The sequence below is a fragment of the Chelmon rostratus genome, chromosome 8, assembly GCF_017976325.1.
Source record: "Chelmon rostratus isolate fCheRos1 chromosome 8, fCheRos1.pri, whole genome shotgun sequence".
Taxonomy (NCBI): domain Eukaryota; kingdom Metazoa; phylum Chordata; class Actinopteri; order Chaetodontiformes; family Chaetodontidae; genus Chelmon; species Chelmon rostratus.
In genome coordinates, this window is record NC_055665.1 from 1,987,037 (window position 1) to 2,006,021 (window position 18,985).

Here is an 18,985-nt window from a genome sequence, read left to right on the forward strand (position 1 = left end):
CTCTGCGTCTCAACAGGGTGAGAAATACCTGAACCAGGATCCAGCATCAGCAGAGAAACACCAAGACAGACAGAGAGCGATGAATGGATGTGTGCAGAAATGTCACGCCAGCAAAGTCTGTGCTTTAAGCCTACATATTACTTTTATATATATATAATGTACTTTAAAAGACCCTGAAAACACTTTATTTCTCTGCAGCTCAAAATGGATCCTGCAGATTAGTTTCTGCTGAAAAACAAATTTTATCTTGTTAAAATAACTTTGGTAACATGATGCTGCAGAAACGTTTTGTTCTATTTAACATATTTCAAACTCAGCACATTGAAATACAGGTTGAATAAAAATAGCACTAAATGTTCAGGATGAAAAAAATCATCTCATTTAAAAGCAAAGGCAAAACTAAGCACTGATCTGAACGAGAGCTGCAACGACGAGCTGATGGACAGAAAATTAAGATGCTGCACTTTCAATAATCTGTTTTAAGTCATTTTCAAAGCAGGAAAGAAAACACTTGATGGTTCCTCTGATGTGAAAACTGCAACTTTTACTTCTCTTAATGTGATAGTAAACAGACAAAACATGTAATGAGCTGTAGGGAAAATGGACTTTTTCATCGTCTTCTGATGTGTTTTTTGACCAAATAATTAATTAAGAAAGTAATTGGAGGATTAATCTATTATAAGAATGATAATTAGTTGAGCCCTAATACAGACTGTACAGAATCTTGACTTTATATAAAGAATACAGAGAATAGTTTAAACCTTCAACATACAAAGAGTCATAAATATTGTCCTACACGTCTCTAATGACAAATCCATTACATAAAGTGTCATCATATCTAGTTTTAAAATGACGACCTCCACATTTCAAGTAGCATCTTTGTTTCTTTACCAAAAAAGTCATATTTTGAATCAGAGGCTCTCCCAGAGTTCACACTGACAGCAGAAACGCTGTGTAAACACTTAAACACACACACATGCACGCACACACACACACCAAAATGAAGCCTGAAACAAGAGTGACCTTTGACCCCATGATAAAAGCTTGCCAGCTATGACACCCCTGTCCTACATTCCATGTAGGCTGTGGTTGAAAACCGCTCCCAGCCAATCAGGCAGAGGCAGGAAGAGTCTGTTCAGGATCAGCAGATTATAAAACTTTGTGAAGCACAAAAAGCTCAAAATGTTACTGTTGTTGTTTCCAAAACTTTATTCCTTTTCATTTCTTTCCAAAATCTCCATGATTATGAACTTCAAAAATATGACACCCAATGTGACGTGATGTGTTTTGACCTGTGGAGGTCACAGTGATCAATGACCTCGTCTGATCTGACTTCTGTTGTTGCTGATCCGTCACTGTTACTTCTCCTTCTCCTCTTTCTTCTTCTTTTTCTTCTTCTTTCGGTCGTGGTGGTGGTCATCAGGGGAGCGGGAATCCCTGGAGCGGGAATCCATGGAGCAATGAGAGTGTGTTTGGGCACTTTGAGAAACATAAATGTTTAGTGATAAATGATCGATCACTGCTGCCATCTGATTCTTTCTGCAGCTGCTTCGTAAAAAACAAACATATTAGCTGGAAAAGATGTCTGACTGCAGAACACAAAACAAAATCTGTATCACCAACATCAAGCATCAAGTAATGAAGCAAAAAGAACTCAACACAGAGAGATTTTTACTTGTTCTTTCTCACCTCTCCCTCTTCTTCCTCTTCTTCCTGCTGTCTCTGTCTTGACTTTGTTCCCGGCTGCGATGGCGTCTACTGTGGGAGTGACGAGACTCTGATGAAGCTGACCGCCTTTCATCCAGCTGACGTCTGACAGACAAATAAAATGAGCTGCTTGACCTTAAAACCAGTGCTCGTACACATTTTATTCACTTCAAAATACTTAGCAATACGTGAACCTTATCACCAGGAGGTCAGAGGTCACCGTGTTTGTTGTACCTGTGGGACGAGAGCTCAGTTCTCGTCGACTCCTCCTCATCCTCCTCTTCTCTCCACTGTCTGGATAGCTCGTCTGAGTGGACGTTAATCACCTCTCTGATCACCTGCAGAGAGTTTTAGTGAGGACCCAGGCTCCAGGGTCAGCTTCAGATTCTCAGTTACAAAAACAGCAGCTCTGCCAGGAAGTTTTACAGAATTTATTTGGACCACCCAAAAAGTTTTTGCTGTATTGCCAAATCCAGCAAACATGGATGCTCCTGGTCCCTGTATTTCACTACATGAAAGCAACTGATGACTTTGAAGCTGTTGAAACTTGTTGCTGAAGCTGGTGAAGACATGATGAGTGGGAAACTACCCCTCTGGGCTGGACTAGGTGTTTTCAGCCACATTTAACCGATAACTGATAACTGCCTCGGCCTCTGATTGTCCCCACCTCCTGATTTGTGACAACAAAGCCTTCTGAACTATGAACACATAAATAACGTGTGGAAATTAACAACGTACAGAGAGCATTATGGGTAAACACTCTCCTGTCGCTCACTCGTACCTCGGTGTAGGATTTCTTGGTGATGTGAACGTTCTTGGCTCGATAAGACTGACGCCGCCTCTTGTAGTCCCTCATCTCTGCCATCAGCTCCAGGTGAGTCTTTGGTTCATTCTGTTCTTCATCTACACACAAACACACGCACTCATTTTAGCGGAGGACCACGCAGAGGGAGAAACAGCCTTTTCTTTATTCACCAAAGCAAAAGCAAAAACAGAAAGCATTTTTAACAGAACTATTAGTGTACAAACAGCCAATATGGAAGCTAATACGCTACGTCTACAGCCCTAATAACTAAAATAAATAAATCTGTTTTTCACGTTCAGGCGCTCTGATCTGCATTCTGACGTTTCTCATTCTCAAGTCTTACCCTTCTGGAGTTTAGACACCAGATCTACGTAAAGGTCATCGTTGCTGGTGGAGGCGGCTTCCTTCTGTTGGTTGAGGGTGCTGATCACGTGGTCGTAAACAGCCAATCGGTCAGCCACGGTGAGGTCACACACAGCGCGCTTATGGGTCTGCGGCACGTCGACGGGCTGGCTGGAGTACTGACCTGATGGAGGACCAGAGAGGCTTTACACACAGATCACCCCGACACACTGTTCACTCAAAAACACTAATCAGACGTCTCAGTGTGGTCAACAGAACTCGTCTCCATGAGTCCAGCTGTTAATGATCGTCTCCATCAGCATGAAACCCAGAAAAGTTCTGTTACTTATTTTGGGAAAGTGAAATGACCCAAATTGAGAGATGTTACCATTTGAAACTGACACAACTGATGCTGGAGCAGAGACGTTATTGACTCAGCATACACAGGAAAAAAGGAATATAGCACAGTTTATGATAAACAGGCAAAAACCTGTGAGCAAACCCCTGATATTTACATTCTGATTTAGCAGAGTTACATAGTTTATGTGAAACAAATGAGCTAAACTGATTTTTTTTACTTACAATTTTTAAATTAGTTAAAGTTAAGTTCCCCATCTGACAAAAATTTTGTAACCACTGATTTGTAATTTACAATAAGATGCTCCTGCTCAGTTTCCTTTCAGCTGTTGAAAAATATACAAAATATTAAGAGTCTCTAAGCTCATTTCTACCTCAGCTGTGCCTTTTATCTGTTGTGTCTATCTGCAATCAAATTCTAACCGGAATTATTTTAGCAGTCAGTAAATAATTTCCACATTCAGTGTAAGTCTTTGAAAGGTGTTTAAAATGTTCCAGAGACAATATCGACATTTATTTTTATCCACATTAATATTAACTGACAAGTTTGAATGTATGAAAACTTTCCCCAACACGTAAAGGGAAAAGAGTGTGTGTTTAGGTACTTTCTACCTTCTGCTTGTGTGTCTGTGCATGAGTATGTGTGTAAGAGGATGAGTGTGTGTCCCAGCCCAGCGGTTTGAAAGGATATGATGTTAAAGGATACTACACGCAATCAGACAAGCCTGATCCCGAGCAGCAGAACTTTCTAGAGCCCAGCTCCTCTCTAATACTCACCCCTGTCGCTGCAAACAGAACACACAACACACGGATCACACGTCAGCAGAAACATGACATTAAAAAAAGGTGACAATCCCGACTTAAGAAAATATCTTTTTTTACAAATTACAGAGACTTCTCATTGACTGGAATTAATATTTGTGGCGAATGGAGGCAGATGTAGGTTGTGAAGGACCAAGTTGTGGTGGTCAAGATAGGTTAGCACAAGATAATCTTCTAGTGACATCTAGTGGTTTGTTATTGCAGCTGAAATGTGAAACCTGTGGCTCTGCTTCTATAGAAAAGCTGTCTCCTTTCTGGTGAGGATGGTAAACTTCAGCACATCAGAGGAAACACTTTGGCTGAGAACTGTTACAAGTTAAGCTCACACCTTGCCAGAAGACTCCTTCCATCCTCATCAGTGGTGCAGCAGATCTCGCCTGCAGGATCACCCGGTGCTGGGTGGATTTGTCTGCATGAAGATAATGAAATGATGACAACTAAAAAATGCATTACACACTGTGTTACCAGAAACACACATCCCACTTCTTTCTTTAAATAAACATGCTGTAATATCATTTTCATCTTATCAGAGGAGTTTCATCCTATAATTAAAATGTAATGAAAAAGGTTTCACAGGTGCACAGCTGAATAAATTTCTAATTCTAAATAATACTCGATAGTGTCTTACAGTTCAGTATGATTTTTCTCAAACCATTCATCTTGATTAGTTGAACTGGGATTTAGAGTAACAATCATCAGTGACTCACCCACTATGAATTTTCTGACACCTCTGTTCTCATAACACACAGAAGGGTCGACCATCTCTGCCTGCAAAAGAGTTATTAAAGTTTTTATTGCTCTAACATTCAGAGCATTACAGTGGCAGTACATTAACACTGGAGTTCATGGTGTTTGTCACATGATGGAGAGAAGCTTTTGCAGTCTGCTGTTTTGTTGCCTTCCACGCTTGTATTACTGCCACAGATTGGGTTGTAAAACCTCCCAGCTGTGAATTTCACAGCGAATGTATAACTTGCCTATTGTGTACTTAAGTTTCCATTAGAGCCACGTGTATATTACCTGCTCCTCAGCTGAGTAGCCCATCTTTCGGAGGCTGCAGGAGAGTTTATGCTTCTCCATGCTCCTGACTGGGACTCTGTGGTTGGGGTCATAGGGACACTGCTCCATTGGCTCCTGAAAAAACAACATAAATATCAGAGGAACATCAGCTGTGAATTACACAGATATGATGATCTGATCTTTTTTAAAGTTTACTTAACACACCTACACACTTTCGCTCACACAACAAATACACGTTTGACCCGACATTTCAGACTTTCAAAGACATCAATGCCAAACAAGCATTGCCCGTATGTTGAGAATGTCTCTGTGAAGGACAACCTGTGCAGGGAAACCTGGACGTCTGATACTTTGAAGTACAGGTTTCATATCAACACACTCCTGCAGACTTGAAATTACTATACTGGAAATCCACAAAACTCCTTTAGGGTGGGGGCAAACCTATGTGGACTACAAAGTTAAATGATATAGACAGCTTTATGAGGTCAGTCGTTAACATTAACACTATCAGAAAACCGGAGGTAACCGATTTCACGTAAATAGTTAAGACGTCTGATAATGTTAACATTATCGTTAAAATAAATGTAAACCTACAGCTCGGTGGTTGGTCGACAACAACTGACAACGCTTTCTTTCAATTTAACTGTCTGACTTATTCTTTTCTGATTAAAATATCGTTGTTCAGCTTCCACAAGATCGATATTAATTTTCAGACTGATGTTTAGTTTGACTGAGGACTAATCTCTAGCTAGCTAGCTAATCTAACGTTGGCTAACGTTAACCGTTCACTTAACCTGTGTGGAGCCCTTATAGTCCGGCGACCATCCTAGCGTTTCAAATATATCGTCTAGCTGTTTTTTGCAGTTTTCGGTGAAGTCTGTCAGCTCCTGAAGACGGTCCAGTCGATCCTGAAGAGTTTCTAATGAGTCCGACATTTTATGGCTTTAAATCCAGAAGCAGATGAGAATTTGCCACGAAATCATCGGTGCTGTGTTATTGTCACTGCATTTCTGTTTGTGGCCGCCATCATTGGCGCGATGTTATGACGTATCGCAGCATTGGCGGTAGAACGGAAGCGATGCATGCTGGTAGTAGAAGTCTATTATGTTATGTTACGTTATGTTATGTTATGTTGTGTTATATTATATTATATTATATTATGTTATATTATATTATATTATATTATATTATATTATATTATATTATATTATATTATATTATATTATATTATATTATATTATATTATATAAATAAAAACAATCACAACAAGATTGAATGTTTAATTCGGATGTAAATCTTATTAATCACAGATGACAGTGACTTCAAATAAGAAAAAGACAAACAATACGTTCAAAAACACATCGAGACAACAATAGTGATAGGCTAAAAATATTAAATACAAACAAATTGGACAAATATATGAATTATATCAGTGGAAGCTGCTCGGGGCTCATGTGGGGTACAGTGGGGTGTTTTGCAGCAGGAGGTCTTCTGTATATATGTCCTCTGTTCTGAGGAGAGAAAATGCAGCTTTTTCAACTAAAGATACATGTATTACTGCTGAGAATAGCACTGTAACTCAGTGTCAGGCAAAAAAGATGTAGAATTAATTGAAGTAAGATATACAATATAACCCAAAGCATTAATGGTCACATCAACTATCATGATAATTCATACAGAACTTACATTAATTCTAGAGTGTCTTCAACAGCAACCTCCTCCACCACCTCCACTCCAACCACCAGGTTCCTCCTCACTGCATGAAGCAAACATAAGAATGTTGTTATTGGCATTTCCCCTCTGCCCTCATGATGCTGGTTCTCTGTGACGATGGCACAGTAGAGCTGAGTTATTACATATTACCAGTTACCAAACGCCATCTTAGGATAAGTTTTTTCGGTTTGGTAGATGAGAAGTGTAGAAAGAAATTGGAAAATCAGAGCTGACATATCAAATTGGGCCGGAAAGAAAGAGAGAGAAACTCTGAACCTTAACAACCGGTAGAACTTCATGTTCAACTTCAGTTCATGACCTGAACTTTTAACACTCAGTCAGTTGTTATTATTATTATTATTATTATTATTATTATTATTATTAGTAGTAGTAGTAGTAGTAGTATTATTATTGTTTCGTATATTTTCATTATTTCTGGTATATTTTTTATTACATTTATGAATATTTTTTACTGCATGTTGGTTTATTTTATTCTAGTATCTTAATTTTATTTTATAATCTTTCTTATTATCTTGTTTCTAACATGGGGGTTGCAATGCAAATTTCATTGACATGTTATGCTCAATGACAATAAAGAAATCTTGAAATCTTGAAATGATTAATGCAAAAAAGCTCACAGCGTACTGTATGGAGTTATAAATATTACAACTTTCACTTGGTGGTCTGTGAGTGGATTGTGTGCCTACATATGTACTGATGGATGGACAGTGGCACACAGACATTATTTGCCTTGATATGTTAATGCCTATTACCCCAGTTCAGGCAAGAGGAAACAGCAGGTGACCGCTCACCTCCGTAATAGACATATGGAGAGCCAGGCCAGCAGGGGCCCAAACCTTCTGGTTCCCTCTGGCCATAAACACATACACAACCCTGGGTCACCATCCTCGGACAATCCCAGCAACGACTGCCAATGAAATGCCGCGACACGTCTCCCCTATCAGCACCCATCCCTGTTTTTGGCTGCTGTGAGGAAGGAGCAGCAGGACCTCGTCCAGCCAGCTCAGAGGTGCTGGGGATCCCTGAGTGGACAGCAGGTTCGGAGGTAGACCACTGAGCATCAGCAGCCTGACAGATGATGTCATCACAACCTGCAGAATCAGGTGAGAAATCTGATTGGTTACTTAAAACTAACAAAATAAAGTAAATTTAATTCGCTCATATAACTCTTCATACTATTATGTTTTTAGTTTAAGATCTTTATATAAGCTGTTATAAGTTGTTGCTTCTCTACATACAGGAAAAATAAAATTATCATTGCCAGGCAAAGGTCAACCTGGACTCACTGCAGATCGATGTGCTTTTAGTTTTCTTCAGAATGTAAAAAAGCATCATCATTCTCCACAGAAACACATTTTATTCACATATAAAAGGCACAATAACAATCCAAATGTATGCATCGCTGGGTAACGCAGGGGCTTGGCTTAGAGCTGCACGTCATGGCTGAATCATATGTCTGATCCGTCTGTTTCCTGGACCTGCTGGTGAGACCTGCTGGGTTTGGACAAGGAATGTTGTCACCAGTTATCCTCATATACTGACACACACAAACACACGCAACACACATGCACATGGAGCGAGGAGTGTGAGGTTATTCATACAAATGAAAACATGAATTCAGGGATGGATTTTAAGCCAAATTAATGCTGTGATATATTGGGGCAGTAGGCTGAGAACATCTCACACTGACACCACTATGAAGCTCATTTTAAAAAACCTTTTTTTAATCAGGTAGCCTCTTTGACATTAGATCTTAAACACACTTCACAGTTTAAATCCTCATTCCTGCACTTTCTCCATTTTCCATTTTCTACCTGCAGAGCGAACAGCCCTTCAGATTCAATCCATCCATGTTATCTTGTTTTCCATTGATATTGCATATTTATATGATTGTAATCTGTAATCCGACCTTTTTGTACACATTTACACTGTTTACTGTAATAGTAGTAACACCTTTCAGTATACTGTAATTATTTACTGTGTTTGTGCATCTTGGAAACAAAGTATTCCTTTGGGATGAATAAATTTGTATTCTATCTCATCTTACCACATAAATATAGGCCAAACATGATTGGACAGTACTGGCCAATATGTTATATGTGACTTATTTTTTTCATTGCTCTGTTTTCCACCTGTATAATAATGCCGAGTTTGTTTTTCTTGCAAATATTATCCTACTGCTACAACAACTTAACTTCCACGGGTAAATCAACAAAATGTTATCTTAAACCCACCAGTAGTGTAGCAGCAAACAGCAGGGTGCTCTCCTGCCTCTTCCTCCTCTCCCTCTTGGTGGCTCAGCACGGCTGCAGTAAGGCTCCTTGAATGTTGAGGAAGGAGACACAGAGGAGGTCTGGGCCACCAAACCCAGCAGTCAGGCTTCAGTCTGTACATCGCAGCTCGAGTTCGATCTTCAGTGTCCTCCATGCCTTCAGTGTGCTCTTCCTCACCTCCTCTCTCTTTCAGCTCTGCCTCTGACACCAGAGATGGAGCATCAGATGGGTTTTCTCTGGACCGGAGCTGGACGCAGCAGGACCATATGAGTCATAAAATCTGATTGGGCAGTTTGTCTCCACTACTGACGTAATGCATTCTTTTAACAGAGTGTTTTTGCATGTATTAAAACATTTACAACATATAAAGAATATTTTTCATGGTCCCTTACTGTGTTTCAGAACAGGCTGGAACATTTTAGATTTATGAATGTGGTGTGCTTCATGCCATTGACTTCCATTCATTGCAACATGTTTGCTTTTTATTTTTGCTAATATGTTATATACAGTATATACTGTATTACTATACACATACACACACACACACACAAACACACACACACACACACAGTTTTCGTTATTTTAAGTGAAGGATGTGTTTCACTCACAAAATATGCCTGGGTTTTTATGTTATTGTCTAAAGCCTGAAACCTGTAAAAGTAAGTTTTTACACTGGTTTCATACTGGTGTTGCAGTAGACTATGGTGCAAACTTCTTTGTAACCTGTCCATATTTTTTTTATACAAATTTGTGTTTGTCTGTTACATTTATGATGTGGTGGAGTCTCAGCAAGTTGATTTTCATGATCTGAATAGAGACCAATGAGTGTATGGAAGGACAAACACCTAACAGACTCAATCATTTCCATCAGACTTAAGTTGTTTTCCTTACATTTACATTTGCATCATAAATTGTGCAATATTTTGTTATTTGTATCACACATTGTGAGTTTGTTGTGAGTAGTAGAAGGTGTAGTTTGTCCCTGTTTTGTAGATGGTAACGCACTTTGAGGCAAAGTTGTGATTTTGGCTGCATAAATGAAACTGACTTGGCTTGGCTTCTTTTTCTGTTTTTGATGTGACACATTTCTGTCACTCAGTCAGGCCAATTTTTTTGTCTTTTTACTTTGTCTCAGTGTATTTATTGAAACTATTGAAAAAGTTCTTGTATATAATGTTCATACTGTATATATAGTTGATTTTTCCTTTTTTATTCTGTTTCCTTTTTTATTGTCTTTTTGATCTTTCTATGTCTCCCTTTTATCCTTTGCTGTCTGCAACAAATTCCCTGGTGTGGGAGTAATAAAGTTTTATCTGATCTTAAATAGTACGATATACTCAGAGTGGTTTATCAGTCTTAATTATACTGTGCACAGAGAGCTGATTTCTTCTTTAATATGTTTACATGTTTGACTTGACTGCACAGTGCCTTAGCTATTTAAAAACACCAGCGGCAACACACTCAGATTCCAGTTTATTGGGTATTATGTAATACAACAGTCCGGCAATAAATCCGCCCATCATGAAGGTTGTGATGATCAGTTTTTGTTGAAACTCTTGCTACAGTTTGTGGTACTGTTGAACTGCACTGACGCCACTCAGATGTTTCATTATGTGGTTCACCCCATTAAATCAATGAGGGCAGGCTCAGTAACAGAGACACCTGTTAATAGTTCCATTCAGCTCAACACCACAAAATACTATAAACAAAAACTTAACGTCACTATAATGAAAGAATGCGTTATTGCTGATCGTGTTGTACTAGAATGTATTAATTTTAGCTAAGTGTTCCTGTTAAACTGGTAAGTGAGTTTACACTGTGTGTGAGTGTTTAGTTTTTATTGCAGTTTTTCACAGTTGCACATAGCTTTTAGCCTCGCAGCCAGCGCTGTGATCCCATTGGTCGAACAGAGGTCATGTGGTCACTCGCTGCCAATCAGAACGCAGCGGGGTGACTCGCGCTGACGAAACAAGAGATTTAGCAACCATGTCAAAGGTTGAAGTGGCCGTTTAGAGTAGCTGTGGAGGGCGGGTCGTGAAGCCTCTGAGAGTCCGCAGATAGACCGACATTTCTGTTTCCTCCCTGTGTCTGGTCGGACCACACCTGCACGTATTTACATTTAAACCCGCCTCGGTGCTTCAGGCTAATCACAGCACTTTATAAACTAAACCTTTCGTCGCCTGCTGGCTTTTGTGTTGCTGAATCGGCAGACGTCCCCTGGAGTTAAGGAGGCACAGCCGCGGTGAAAATTTCGACTAGAGTTCATCGCTTTATTGGTTTTATATTATATTTTTTAAAATGGCTTATCCAGGATATGGCGCTGCCCCCGGTGGATACCCAGGAGCGGTAAGAAAACGTTATAAAGTGATGGAACATGGGCTTAAAGCTGATCTGTGTCCGCCCACCTCCGCCCCGGGATGGGCGTCCTGAGTGCACACAGTGCGGAAGTTGGCCGACTTCGCCGAAATAAGACCAATCGTCAAAATACCAAAAATGCACCAGCCTGTAACGTTTGGTGGAATAACTTCTAAATTTGTAGAAAATATGGATGATTTCAGAGAGCTAAGTAGCTATCAGCTAACCGTCAGGACGAAGTCTTCAGATGCTCCCATGCACATGTTGATGTTGGTCTTTTCAAGGTGTTGCACTTTAAACTCACTTTAGTGCAGGCAATGGAAGTGTTGTAAACCTTACTGAAATAATAATAGCACAATAATGTAGCTCAAAGTACTCCAGTTATACTACAAATTACTAGTACAGTTTTGAGGTATTTGTACTTGAGTATTTAAGTTGTATGCTACTTTATACTTCTGCTGCACTACATTTTACAGGGAAATATTGGACTTTTTTTTACTCCACTACGTTTTTTTGACATCTGGGTTTTGTAACCAGGCCTTTAAGCACTGAGGCAATCTATGCTGTTTGCATTGTGTGTGTGTGTGTGTGTGTGTGTGTGTGTGTGTGTGTGTGTATTTTAAGGTGGAATCACAATAAGTTTGGAGTGAGGAAGGGTGGGGTTTTTCCTTTACAATACTCAAGGAATGCACACATGCACACACACACACATGCATGCACACACACATGCGTGCATGCACTAGATAATCAGAGTCCCTTCAGTGGTCTATATGAACGCACACACTGAGTCAGCACTGGTGGACTATGTAAAGAATGCAGGCAGCTGCCATTGATTGTGTATGTGATTAAATGGGAGTTTTGTGCCACTAATAAGACATGTATGAGGTTTATTTGAGATCGAATAAATGAGTAAAATGCTGCACAAAGAAGAGACTGAGACACACATGCTTGTCACCTGCACTGGCTTCCAGTTAGTGAACAGATAATATTTTAAAACATGAGGGCAACAACGTGTCCTGAACACAGTCTCATCATTTAAAGTCACTTTATTTAAAAATCACTAGACCTTCATTGGCTCTTGACAAGATGAGACTGTGCAGGAAGGTTTGCATTTGCTTTTCAAACAACCAGCTAAATGTGTCTGGCTTGTGATTGATTGATTGATTGATTGTGTCATTTAAGTGTGTTCTGAAAACCTGTTGGACGCTTTGCACAGAGCCTGGAGTCATGATTGATGTCCCGTCCCGTGTAGTCTGTTTTGATGATTTCTTCAAAATAAGTTGTGCACCTTCGCTGCTGTAACAGTTGATTTAATGTGACATTCTCACTGGCCAGAAAGTTCGAGGTTTGTAATCTATAATCTACATTTAGGTCTGTCATGTTTACAGCTCTAAAAGTTATTTGATGGACAAAAGAAACCAACGTAATCATGCAGACTTTCTTGTTTCTCTGTCTGTCTCTCAGCAGCAAGATCCTCTGTACGGGTATTTTTCAGGTGTAGCGGGACAGGTAACACACACCCACAGAGATTAAAGCAACACTACACCTCAGTATTCCTGGGCCTGACTGTCGGCAGTGCTCATCAGTTGGGGTGTTGGTGTTTCTCACATGTTCTATATGTGTTGTATTTCCCTTCCTTGTGTTTGCGTAAACTCTGACAGGATGGACAGATCTCAGCAGACGAGCTGCAGCGCTGCCTCACGCAGTCCGGCATCGCTGGCTCATACAAACGTAAGAACACCAGACTGGGTTTTATTAAATATCCATTAAAAATACAAATGCACCGTGAGAGGGGGACATATTTTTTATCTAATGCTGCTGTATGCAGCGGCCCAGCAGATGCTGCATGAAGCCGCTTTAACAGTTCAATTACAATGTCTTTGTTTTTAGTTTTCTACAACCTTATTTGAATGAATTATGAAATGATGCTTCTCGTGAATAGACTCTTACTCAACTGTTAATATATAAATCCACAGATATCTTGATGAAATATAAACCCTGTAGTCGGGTGTTATCGACTGTTGGTCATCAGAATTGTAATCCTAATCAAATCTGATGAGTATCCTGAATAGAAACCTGCAGACTTCTAGTTCTTGATGGCACTGACAACCCCAGATCCAAAGTTGACAAAGTGACTCTTTGCAAAACATAAATCAACCATAAATTAGAAAACTTCCTGTCAGACCAAGCTGATTAAATTGTCTGCAAGATGCGAAAGGGCTTCGCTATTTCAAGGTTCTGCACATGTTACATCTTCTGTTATGATTGATGTTGTTCAGTCACTTGTTGTGTCACAACTTCAGGTTCAGCTTCACCACTTTGTGAACACATTGTTAGAGATGATATTACTACATGAGCTCAGGAAACACAGTGTGTTTTTGTGATTGAAAAGCACTAGTTCAGTTGGTTTGCCAGATAATCTCTAAATAGAGTTTTGAATGTAGCTACAGAAAACATAGAAACATAAAAAACACAGCATGTGTGCATCTGGAGAAAAAAACATTATGGATATATACATGAAACACAGGTCACATCGTGGTTTCAGTGAGGAATTTAACATAAAACTCTCATTTCTTTGTGTTCTCTCTGTCCAGCATTCAGCATGGATACCTGCAGACTGATGATCAGCATGCTGGACGTATCCTTCACCCATCGGCCAATCAGAGAGCTTTGGTAGATTTAGTCACAGGTGGAAGGTGTTGATAACAGGGGACTTCATGAACTCTGTAGCTGAAAGCCCCTGAAAGGACAAAAGCAGATCATGTTCCAGCTGCCGTCAGTGCTTCTAAACTTACTGCTCTGTGGTTACGTTTCTGCTCCCGTTGGTCACAATCGAGTCAAGATCAAACATTTTCTCACCAGCTGCAGTGCACAGCTTTAAGCATGAAGATTTTTATAACTGGAACTGAGGAGCCCAACACACCAACAATACATAAAGCAGATGTCCACATACGTTTGGCCCAGTGTGGTAACTCTGGCTGGGTTTTCATAATGCAGCTCTCACTGGAAAAGTGACAAAATAAAGTACTCAAGAGGTTTTTTATCCAGTTTCTTTATTTTTCAGCGTGCTGTTGATGGAAAAAATGACAAGAAAAACTAGTTTGATATGTGAGACGGTATTGTACTGTCCAAAACAGTGCAAAAACAGAGTACTATGAAGTTTGAGTGTCCTCACATCATTATCTTCCTGCTAAGCTTCCAGTCTGGTATGAAGACTTTCAGTGAGTATAGAGACAGTTGTCTTAACAGCACCGTGAGCATGGAGGGGAAAAGTATATGATGGGTCCTTGACTGACTGTTGTCTCAGAGGGACATGTCCGGCACCATGGGCTTCAATGAGTTCAAGGAACTGTGTCAGATTCTGAACGGCTGGAAGTCCACCTTCGCATCCTACGACCGGGACCGCAGTGGAACGGTGGAGGGCCCCGAGCTGCAGCATGCCATCACCTCCATGGGTACGGGCAGACTGACAGAGCGACCTGTTAGACATCTCAGTCGTTTGTGTTTTAATTTTGTCCTCTTCAATCTAACGTTAAACACATTTCATTTGAAAAAACTGGACATCACTCTGAAGCTCACGTTAGGCACTCTAATTTGGAAAAAAAGGGCTTTTATTATTTAATAACGATTGTGTTTCTTTGCAGGTTATAATCTGAGCCCTCAGGCCATGAACGTCATCATGAAGCGCAACAGCACAAACGGCAGAATCGCCTTTGATGACTTTATGAGCGTTTGCATTCGACTCCGCGCCCTGACTGGTGAGTGGGCTGAAGAAATCTAACACAGTTAGCGTAAAACACCACCTTGACCATGTTTACAGGAGGGACAACCCTGAGCTAACACTGGCAGCTCACTGAGAGCTTCATTCTGTAGGCTAATCAGCCTGAGACTGTACCACTCCGTACAGCTCATGTGACCGAAACAGTGAACAAACAGAGATTTAGAGCTCCACGCTGCCTTCACGAGGCCAAAAAAATCTGCATTTTGATCAAAGTTTGTCACATAGGCTGTTTTAATGTGTGTGTGTGTGTGCGTGTGTTTTCCAGATCAGTTCCGAAGGAGAGACACAAGCCAGTCTGGACAGGCCATGTTTCAGTACGATGACGTAAGTTTCCACCACCCACATGTCTCTTTGTTCATATTCTGAAGCTTTGCTGTTGCTTCTGCTGTCAAGCACACCTGAGTCCGTCATCATGTCCGCACAGGTCAGCAAATGTTTGGCCAGGTTACCACCAGCGGGCTCAGCCTGCTGCAGGCTCAGCCAGCAGAGTCACTGGTGTTCATGGCAACACACTAGTGCTAATCAGTGGTGGCTAATCCCCTGTCAGGGTGTGTGTCATTTCAATCACAGTGGTATCTGACACAGTATAGAAATTGTTCTGTCAATTCAATTCAGAAAAACTGATCAGTGATGAGGAAATCACTTCAGACATTAATTATATTTGGAGATTCTGTAAATAGTTGTTCCAAATCCATACTGTTGACCCAAGACTGTATAAAAACACTGTATATTATTGTCCATATCATACTCATGAGCAGTTCAACATATTCCACTGTTAAACTGAGCCATCCTTCTCAAGGCAATAATGTTTTTATACTCTTTTTTTATATAATGCACAAACATAAAGTTGATTTTATTTTATATCGTTTTTATTGTCTTTGTTCTTTTTCTACGTCTCCTTTTTATTCTTGCTGTCTGTGACGAGTTCCCGGCGTGGGATCAATAAAGTTTTATCTCTGTTGACTGTAGCAGCATGAACTGACAGACACGGCTGCCAAGGCCAAATATGAGAAGCTGAGACAAATAGCTGTGAAACAGTTTCTCTGTGGGTTTTATTTCCTCACTGCTGTCGTTTACAGTCACTAACTAACTGATTTAACTGTTGCTCTTTCTCCATCTCATGCTATGAATCTCTTTAACCTGCAAGCGCTGATTGTTTTTGGCCACATTGGGGCAGCAGAAGCGCGCTGTGCACATGACACTGAGCAGTGCACAGCGCAGCTTTAAACAGCACGACAGCGCTGTTTGACCTGCTGAATTCTCTCTTCTGATCAAAGTGTTCAGCAGATGTCGACTGGGTTGTACAGTAACTCTGGAAATGTTTCTCTCTCTCTAGTTTATCCAGGTCACCATGAGTCTATGAAGAGGAACAGAGGGGACACACCAGCCTTTTAAAATCTTCTCTCACTAACAGCATGTACCTTCAGTTTGTATTTTTCATTGTAATCGTTGTCGTAGAAACAGTTAAAATGTCACTGCCACATTCCATTTAAACAGGAACTTTTTAAAACTTTTGAATTACTTTGAAAAGTAGTGCATAGTGTAACAAACTATTAAGACCATATTAACCTCAAGCTGCACCAATGACAAACTCCTGCGTGCCTGTGTCAGCTGGCACACGAGTGTGAACATGTATGTAATTAATAAACATGTAATATCACAAACATGTTGTTTGGCTCCTGTCTGCTCCCTTTGAGGATGGTCGGGTTGCATTTTCCTTCTTTGTTGTTGTTTCTTCCCTTTTTGAACTCTGACAAAACATCGATACAGAACGATTTAAACGTGCAAGAAGACGATGGTGGAAAGAAAATAATCTTTTTAAAGTAAAAGCTACTTTTCCCAGAGCCAAAAGTAGTTCCCAGCAGTTCCTAATGTGGGAGCAAGACGTTTTTGGTATTGTTTCCATTTTATTTCAAAGTATTCAAAGCTCAGACTGATAAAAATGTGTTTTTGTGATAATCAAAGGTGCAACTAGACTGAACCATTAAACCCTCACTGTGTCGCGCTCCAGTGGTGTTTCTGAACAGAAGTTAATACTGTACAGGGTTAGGATCAGCAATCGCTAACAACAGGCAGACATCCAACCTTCCATTCAGCAGTAAGATACTGGAAAAGATAGTTTCAGCGCAAATGAATAACTTTCCTGAAGAAAATAACATTCTGGAGGAATTTCAGGCTTTAGAAGAGACTGAAGCTGCTCTGAGTAAAATAATCAGCAACCTCAGACTAAACGCTGATGAAAATGATCCCTCAGTTCTGAGTTTTCTGTGATTGACCACGATTTCTTTATCAATGGTCTTGAACAGTTGGGTGTTTTTTTTCTGACTGTGTGTGTAACCATGCTCGGTCACACTCTGTCACTGGCTGGCTCAAACTCACTCGACTCTGCGTTGTGTATTATTTTTTAAAGAAGTCGAGAAGCTGAAGTGTCTTTTTTCATGCAGTTTATTATCCGACCTGGTAAATATGAAAACAGTCTGGTCAGCGGGCTCTGGCGTCTCGTGCACAGCACGCTATAACAGGAGCAGCACATTCATTTAGCTAATGCTACTGGATAGCTAGCATACAGAGAATCTCAAACCTCAAACTCCTCGGTAACATCCTTAATGGAGTAGTATTAAATATCCCTCACACACTCTACATCTAAGTAGTTCATACTGCATATACATTTATAAAATAAAAATGAGTTTGTCATACCAATAACCATTTATTTGCCTGTGCTGTGCACGACAACCTACCTCAAGCACGCCTCTCGGGAACTGACAGTGCTACACTGATCCGGTGGCACACTATAGCTCCCGAGGGGGGGCGCTATTGAGCCAATAACAATAAAATAAATAAATAAAAACCAAATTACAGCAAGTGGAATTATTTAACATTTATACCCTGTTACATGTGCTAAAGTGGTTCAAAACATCCATCTAAAAGATTTTGGACTTTGGACGATCTGCATCTGGATATATTCTGGCTTTGACCTAAAGCTGGACGAGGACGCCAATTTAGGAATACAGATTTGAGAGTGAAGCCAGCAGGCTAGGTCAGGATAGTTAGCTTTAGCTTGGTTGTGAACCAGCTCGATGAGGCCGACTTAAATATGCCTGCAATGCAAGTCTGATCACAGATTTTGGAGAGAAGGGAGGAAGAGAATCCAGTCGATGTAGACAAAAAACTGCAAGTTTTCATGAAACTAAATGGCTCATCTGAGGACTAAAAAGTGCTGTTCATCAGGGGTGTTACAGATCTGGACAAGTCACGACATCCCCTGGCTGAACAATAACCAAGGTAGTGAAACTGTCACTGGAACTTAGAGCTCAGTGTGTGATTAACATTAAACACGTTATTGACAGACAGATAGATCGAATAACTCAATTTTCAACTAATGATGACGCCTTTGGGGCCTTTAAATCTAAATCTAAATAACAAAAAGCCTCGGTGATTGCACGGGAGAACATCTGTGGCATAAGATACATGACCTGAATAACTCTGTGCATCACAAACTTCAGTGAGGCTGAGAGACCCCACAGGTCTGCAGATCATTACCTCGTGAGTGAAAATGAGCACATTAATACTAAGCATTGCCAAACCTAAATGTGGACAGCTGCACTTTCTTTAAAATTTTTTTTTCACTTGATTTTATGCATTCCATTTCATCTATTTTTAACTTAATTTAATGCTATGATTCAGTGGTTTTATTACCATCTCATGTTATGCATTGTTATTATTTTCAACCTTATTCTTAGGATTACTATCAAGTCGGTTTTATTCTCTTATTTTTCTTTCACAACTAAA

General features: G+C 40.2%; 2 protein-coding genes across 6 annotated transcripts; one reads left to right on the forward strand and one right to left on the reverse strand.

The window, feature by feature from the left end:
• Nucleotides 1-600: 600 nt before the first annotated feature.
• Nucleotides 601-6,076, reverse strand: snrnp48 (small nuclear ribonucleoprotein 48 (U11/U12)). Of its 4 annotated transcripts, none has more exons than XM_041943425.1 (9): nucleotides 5,848-6,076; nucleotides 5,054-5,167; nucleotides 4,741-4,801; nucleotides 4,362-4,442; nucleotides 2,856-3,038; nucleotides 2,489-2,610; nucleotides 1,942-2,045; nucleotides 1,690-1,758; nucleotides 601-1,437 (listed from the first exon to the last, which is right to left on the reverse strand). In XM_041943425.1, the coding sequence occupies exons 1-9, from the start codon at nucleotides 5,986-5,988 to the stop codon at nucleotides 1,359-1,361; spliced, it is 954 nt and encodes a 317-aa protein (XP_041799359.1). In that variant the 5' UTR covers nucleotides 5,989-6,076; the 3' UTR covers nucleotides 601-1,358. The 4 variants fall into 4 exon arrangements, with proteins under 4 accessions (XP_041799359.1, XP_041799358.1, XP_041799357.1 ...); XM_041943424.1 differs by having other exon boundaries at nucleotides 601-1,479; XM_041943423.1 differs by having other exon boundaries at nucleotides 1,690-1,812.
• Nucleotides 6,077-11,054: 4,978 nt separating this feature from the next.
• Nucleotides 11,055-16,851, forward strand: LOC121611054 (sorcin-like). 2 transcript variants are annotated; one of them, XM_041943427.1, is made up of 8 exons: nucleotides 11,055-11,406; nucleotides 12,880-12,924; nucleotides 13,077-13,146; nucleotides 14,010-14,053; nucleotides 14,723-14,870; nucleotides 15,060-15,173; nucleotides 15,462-15,520; nucleotides 16,533-16,851. In XM_041943427.1, exons 1-8 carry the CDS (start codon nucleotides 11,359-11,361, stop codon nucleotides 16,557-16,559), a joined length of 555 nt encoding a protein of 184 aa, XP_041799361.1. In that variant the 5' UTR covers nucleotides 11,055-11,358; the 3' UTR covers nucleotides 16,560-16,851. The 2 variants fall into 2 exon arrangements, with proteins under 2 accessions (XP_041799361.1, XP_041799363.1); XM_041943429.1 differs by having other exon boundaries at nucleotides 12,883-12,924.
• The last annotated feature ends 2,134 nt before the right edge of the window (nucleotides 16,852-18,985 follow it).

Bases quoted from the DNA above. Each gene is read 5' to 3' on its own strand.
- LOC121611054 (XM_041943427.1), top strand. From the start codon at position 11,359: ATGGCTTATCCAGGATATGGCGCTGCCCCCGGTGGATACCCAGGAGCG. The intron at 11,407-12,879 runs GTAAGAAAACGT...TCTGTCTCTCAG, and splicing joins CCGGTGGATACCCAGGAGCG to CAGCAAGATCCTCTGTACGG. The intron at 12,925-13,076 runs GTAACACACACC...AAACTCTGACAG, and splicing joins TTTCAGGTGTAGCGGGACAG to GATGGACAGATCTCAGCAGA.
- snrnp48 (XM_041943422.1), bottom strand. From the start codon at position 5,988: ATGTCGGACTCATTAGAAACTCTTCAGGATCGACTGGACCGTCTTCAG. The intron at 3,039-4,361 runs GTGTGAGCTTAA...GTCCTCCATCAG, and splicing joins GGAAGGAGTCTTCTGGCAAG to GTCAGTACTCCAGCCAGCCC. The intron at 2,611-2,855 runs GTAAGACTTGAG...GTTTGTGTGTAG, and splicing joins GGTGTCTAAACTCCAGAAGG to ATGAAGAACAGAATGAACCA.